Source organism: Ipomoea nil, unplaced genomic scaffold, assembly GCF_001879475.1.
Source record: "Ipomoea nil cultivar Tokyo-kokei standard unplaced genomic scaffold, Asagao_1.1 scaffold1262, whole genome shotgun sequence".
In the NCBI taxonomy this organism is placed as follows: Eukaryota; Viridiplantae; Streptophyta; class Magnoliopsida; order Solanales; family Convolvulaceae; genus Ipomoea; species Ipomoea nil.
The window spans coordinates 1,427,853-1,433,779 of NW_017617690.1; the positions used below are offsets into that span (position 1 = coordinate 1,427,853).

The 5,927-nt window shown below is 34.7% G+C and overlaps 1 protein-coding gene across 1 annotated transcript; it reads right to left on the bottom strand.

Annotated features, from left to right (window-relative positions):
- Positions 1-751: 751 nt before the first annotated feature.
- On the bottom strand, positions 752-2,357 carry LOC109184411 (myb-related protein Myb4-like). Its single transcript, XM_019334410.1, has 3 exons — positions 2,026-2,357; positions 1,783-1,912; positions 752-1,536 (listed from the first exon to the last, which is right to left on the bottom strand). The coding sequence occupies exons 1-3, from the start codon at positions 2,156-2,158 to the stop codon at positions 996-998; spliced, it is 804 nt and encodes a 267-aa protein (XP_019189955.1). The 5' UTR covers positions 2,159-2,357; the 3' UTR covers positions 752-995.
- Between the last annotated feature and the right edge of the window lie 3,570 nt (positions 2,358-5,927).

The following is a 5,927-nucleotide window of genomic DNA, read 5'->3' on the forward strand; positions in this document are numbered from 1 at the left end:
TGATTGTGATTGTGTCCTTGTGAAGTTGATTATTGTCATCAACTATAAAGCCCATCCAAAAATCAACTTCCGATTTAACAATTTTCTTCACATCGTTATCACAAATTTAATTAATGATAAACACGTATCAATATTTATTTAATTAATTACCTTTTAAAAATGTAATTATTATTTACCTCCCATATTTACCACTCTATTTTTATCTCTTGTTATAACACTATCTAGTTACGGAGTATTAAGTTACAGGGTAGATTAAAAAAATTAAAAAAATAAAAAATAAAATAAAATAAAAACTCATGATGAGGTTAATAAATTTATATGAACGTTGAATGACTAAAGAATATTTACAAAAACTTGTTTAAGAGCATTGAAGTGAAACAACTCTCAAATATGTAATACATTTTAACAAAAATATAATATTTTGAACTGAGAAAATGTACGTTATACTTATTGATTTATAAAAAAAAATAATAAATTATATTTTGTTAGAAAAATAGTTTCCCGATACAAGACCAACCGAAGAATTCTATTATTACGTCAAAATGTGAACGTCAATAAGTAAATAAGTAAATACAATGATGGCGAATAATTTAATTTTTTTTTTTTAGAATGGGAAACCAAGAATTTCACCATAAGAATTATGATGGTAAAAACCCAATTTCAGCTTCAAAAAAAAAAAAAAAAAAAAAAAGGAGATTGCTGGAGTGAAATAACCAGACCCACTTTGAGTGTGCACAAATTCACTGGGCTCTTAGAGGAATGAAAGGCTAATCATACTTATTATAATTAAAGTTATGCCCTTCAAATTACAGTTGCAATTACAAGATCACCTCTATTTTTTAATTTTTATTTTTTGTAAGATCACTCTAAAACAACCTAGTATATAGTGTCTAAAACAACCTAGTATATAGTGTCTTGGATCACTGTCGACACAAGATTATTTACCATGACACAAGGTAAATATCTATATATATAATTTCGACATGTTTAATTTCTCACCAATTCAAATTATTGAATCCTTCGGGAAAATGATCAAATGAGCCCAAGAAATCATAGTCTCTAAAAGGAGAAGGTGGAGACAAAAGTCCGAAGTCGATTGAAGGCACAACTAATTCATTATTGGACCAAAAGTTGTCCATTATGAACGGCTCACTCCAAAAACTTTCGTCGCATTCCATGTGACCAAATTCACCTTGTACGGTTTGGTCGTCATGGATAATTCCATCGCTTTTGGTGGTAGTAGTAGTGGTGGTGGAAGAAGAAGAAGAAGAAGAAGAAGTCTCGCTGGATGAAGGTTGTGGAGACCACTGAGAACTTTCTAAGATTTCATGAGTCGAGATTATGGGGTTTTCAGATGAGTTTGCCCGGTCCTGTCTTTTGGTTCGGGTAGACGACGAGGATCTCTTCTTTGGTTGGGGGTTTTGAGTGGGAGAAGAGGATGATGGTTTTCTTGAGTTCTTCTTGAGTGAAGTATGCCAGTGGTTTTTTATCTCATTGTCAGTTCTTCCTGGCAAGTGTGCTGCAATGGCTGACCATCTGCAACCAAAATAAGAGATCCAAATGTAAATTGATGCCAAAAGCTAACAAATTCCCTAGCTTTTTTGTGACAAAAATGGGAATGCCAGTTTCTGCACTCACATTCTATACTCTTAATTTTTACTCCAATATTTAAAATTTTGCCCTAAACATCCTTACAGCGGCCCACATCAGGGTTTGCACGCCATTAAGGAAGTAACATTTGGGAGTAAATATAGTAGAATTTTTTAGGGTATAAGAACTTACTTATTGCCTAATTGTTCATGCATCCTCACGATGGTTTCGTCTTCTTCTTTGGTATAGTTCCCTCTTTTAATATTGGGTCTCAAGTAATTCATCCATCTCAATCTGCAGCTCTTCCCACACCTCGCCAATCCTACAAAAACCCCAAACAAAAACAATTTAAATTAACCCCAAACCCAAAAACAAAACAAAGAAAATCCCCAATAATTGTTAGCGTTAATTAAGGTTTTTTCCAGGTTGAATTACCAGCAAACTTAGGAAGCTGTCTCCAATTCCAGCACCCATATCTGGTAACATAAGCCGCTAGTTTCCTGTCTTCCTCGGGTGTCCATGTCCCCTTCTTGAACCCGCTCTTGTCGCAACACGGCGTACGCACCATATCGAACTCGCTCACTCACTCACACTCCTCGTACTAAAATATGATGTCTGATCGGAACTGTAAGCGCTAAAAACTAAAATATAATGTCTGGTCGGAACTGTAAACTCAAAAAACTTGAATCGTATATATTAAATTCAAAGTATCGGCCTATCGGCCTGTCCTCTCTCTCTCTCTATGGCTTAAGAGTTGGGATTTGGGAGTTGGGAGAAAACACTTTCAAAAGGAGTGGGAATTTATACGGGCAGGGCACGAGTAGAGTGAGGAAAACGTGCAACACGAGGAGGTGGGGGTGAAATGACGAATCTGCCCTCCCATTAGAGTACTAGATTACAGAGATGAATGATTATTGTGTTTAAATAAACAAATGGTCCCCTCTTAGAAACTTCGTTAAAAATGGTTACACACGGCCGCGATAACTTTCAACTCGGCGATTATATTAAAACTGAAATGGACCTGTGTTGACTCGCCCGAGGGTTCGAGGAAACTCGGGTGGGCTCCGTCACTGTTACGTAAGACGGGCCACGTGATAATGGGATATTACTCTCCCAGTCTCCGTTCAAACTGTTCACATATTAAACGTAACCTTTTAGGATGTTCAGACGTTAATGTTCTGCTGATTTGGAACTTACGTGACGTGTTAGTTTTAAATTAAGCCAAATTTATTGAGTTCCCATTTTAAAAAGTTGAATATATACTTTTATAATAAGAGTTAATTCCAAAAATGGTATCTTGATTATTGTTATTTACTAATTTTTATTCTTCAATTTTTAATTGGATCATAAATGATTTCTTGACTACTAATCTTTATGACTTTATCGTCTTTGCCTTTCAATTTAACTAGAATTGGTCTCTTGACTATTTATTTTTTTAAATTTAGTCTTTTAATTAAATATCATTTTATTAAACATTAAATTTAAGGATAAATGGACCATTCATGGTCATATTGAAATTGAGAACAAAAATTGATAAAAATCAATAGTCAAAAGACCATTTATGGTCCAATTGAAAGTCAAAGGATAAAAATTGACAAATGCCAATAATCTAGTCAATGGACCATTCTTGGAATTAACTCTTATAATAATAATAATATGACATCGTAATAAAACAAAATTCAATATTTTCTTTAGGAACAAAGACCTTAGGGTCGAGTGGTATAACTTTGACTCTCTCAAATGAGAGATCATAGGTTCAAATTTTAGGTTGTGAGAAAATATGTATAGATAGATATTACATTGTAATATTGTCAAAAAGTATATAGAAAAAAAAAGGGGGGGGGGGGGGGGGGGGGGGGGGGGGGGGTAAGAAAAGGTTAATTCTGGGTAAAATTTTGTTGACATAACCTTTTCTCACAACCTAAAATTTGATCATAAGTTCAAATTTTAGGTTGTGAGAAAATATGTATAGATAGATATTACATTGTACTATTGTCAAAAAGTATATAGAAAAAAAAGGGGGGGGGGGGGGGGGGGAGGGGGGTAAGAAAAGGTTAATTCTGGGTAAAATTTTGTTGACATAACCTCTTCCAGTACACAATCGGGGACCGCTTGGTTCGCAGGTTTCAACCATTACTATTGAAGTATTGAGTTCAAATCTAATTATCTTATTTATTTTAGAGATAATTTTTAAAATGGTTTTCTAACTATGACATTTTCTCAAATTGATCTCTTAATTTTTAGTTTTTTTAAAGTAGTCCTCTAACTTTTGAATTTTAAGTCAAAATGGTCCTCCATTAGCTTTGGAGTTAAGTTGGTGTTAAAATGAAGGGTAAAATTGGAAATTTAGATTTTGCACTCCAATTTAAAGCAATATGTGATTCCTTTCAGCAGTCTGCGAACATATTTCTTCAAATTAGGTTTTTACTCTTCTAATCTACAATCAAAATGTGGGATAATCAAAGGCCAAAAAAGTTCATCTTCAACTTCATGCACAAACTTCCCAAGGCAAAGATTTCTGGCATTCTAGTTTAATTATCCTTGCAAATTTGGGAGATCAAAAACCTAATTTGAAGAAATATGTGCGCAGATTGCTAAAAAGAATCACAGATTGCTTTAAATTGGAGTGCAAAACCTAAATTTCCAGTTTTTCCATTCATTTTAACACCAACTTAACGCCAAAGCTAACGAAGGACCATTTTAACTTAAAATTTAAAAGTCGGAAGACCACTTTAAAAAAATTAAAAGTCAATAGACCAATTTGAGAAAATGCCATAATCTATGGACCATTTTGAGAATTAACTCTTTATTTTACTATTTGTTTGTGTTTTAGAATGAGATCATGTTATGAAAAATAGAAAAAGTCATCGACTTATGAAATTTAATTTTGTTTCTTGGAATGGAAAACGACGAAAAGAAAATTTTGCTTTCATGTTCTCACTCACACATATATTGGGAAGTGATGGATTTAATTAACCGAGATAGTTCGAATCAATAAATTAAACCCGATAAATAAAAGGGATAGTGTAAAGGCAAAAACGAGTGTTGCAGGATCGCGGGGACCAAATATTGTATTAAAGGAACGTTATCGAGTTATTACAAGGTAACACAATGCTGTTACACTAATCGATTAGGACAATAGTGATGAAGATGTCTTAATAGGACAAAATGAGAGGTATTTATACAAGCCATACCCCCTAACCACCCCCTAAAATGGCGAGTCAGTTAAATCTCCGTGTTGACCGCGCTCGGGGTCCGAGCCCCGAGTCGATCTTCCGCTTGACCGGCCGACCTCCTTTTGGCCGAGCCCTTTTCTGACCGAGGCGCATTGGGGTGAGCACGGGGCTCAACCTCAGGGGCCCCGGGTCTGCTCCACACCTTCTCGCTCGGTTTTCTCGGGTTGGTTTGCTCCGATTATAATATATCCATCCGGTAGGTTTAACCATTGATTTTGTAATTTAACACCCAGACTATCATATTTTGGCACATTTAGTCCTTTCGAGTGATGACTTTTCTGGCGAAACACTATTTTTGGCAAGAGTATTTTTATCTCTTTATTTATTTTTATTTTTGTAATGAGTTAATTCGAGCGGAGGTCATTTGTCTTTGATGACATTTTCAAATTTAGTCCTAGACAATTGTTTTTACCATTTAACATCTCCAAGTAGATGACTATAGTATATGATTCACATGATCAAGAATTAAAACAATAGTGGTCAGACTGATGCCATCCAGGTGGTGACATCCTGAGCTTTCTAACTACGTTGCAAAAAGATTCTCCTACACCTAGAGGTCTTCACGTACTCGGTATCGCCATTATGAAGGACAATTTGAGGTATTGTTGAAGGCAATGTTGCAAAAATCGCGCCTAGGCGCTAGGAAGTGGCTGGCCGCCTAGAATTTCGACGAAATCGCCGTTCTAGGCAGCCGTAGGCGGTCTAGGCAGATGTTTAGGCTACCGATTAGCTATTTTTTAGTGTATTTTTAAATAGGTTATTTCGCTCAAACCTATGCCTTTTAAATATTTTAGTACTAACTATTAAAGTATTAAATAAGTTATAATTATCAAGTATTAAATATATATTTTTAAAAAAAATCTTTTGAATTTAATTTTTTTTTTAAACGGACGCCTAGGCGCTTCCCAAGTGTCCGAGGAACGCCTAGCAATTTTTGCAATCTTGGTTGAAGGAGATGAAGACAAGAGCTGAGTGAAGGAGATAAAAAAAAAAAGTTGAAGAGACGAAAATGTCTTTGCCAAAAAAGGTTTTACCTAAAAAAAAAAAAAAATCATTAGAAGGACCAAAAGTGTAAAAAAAAAAAAAATACATGATAGTCTA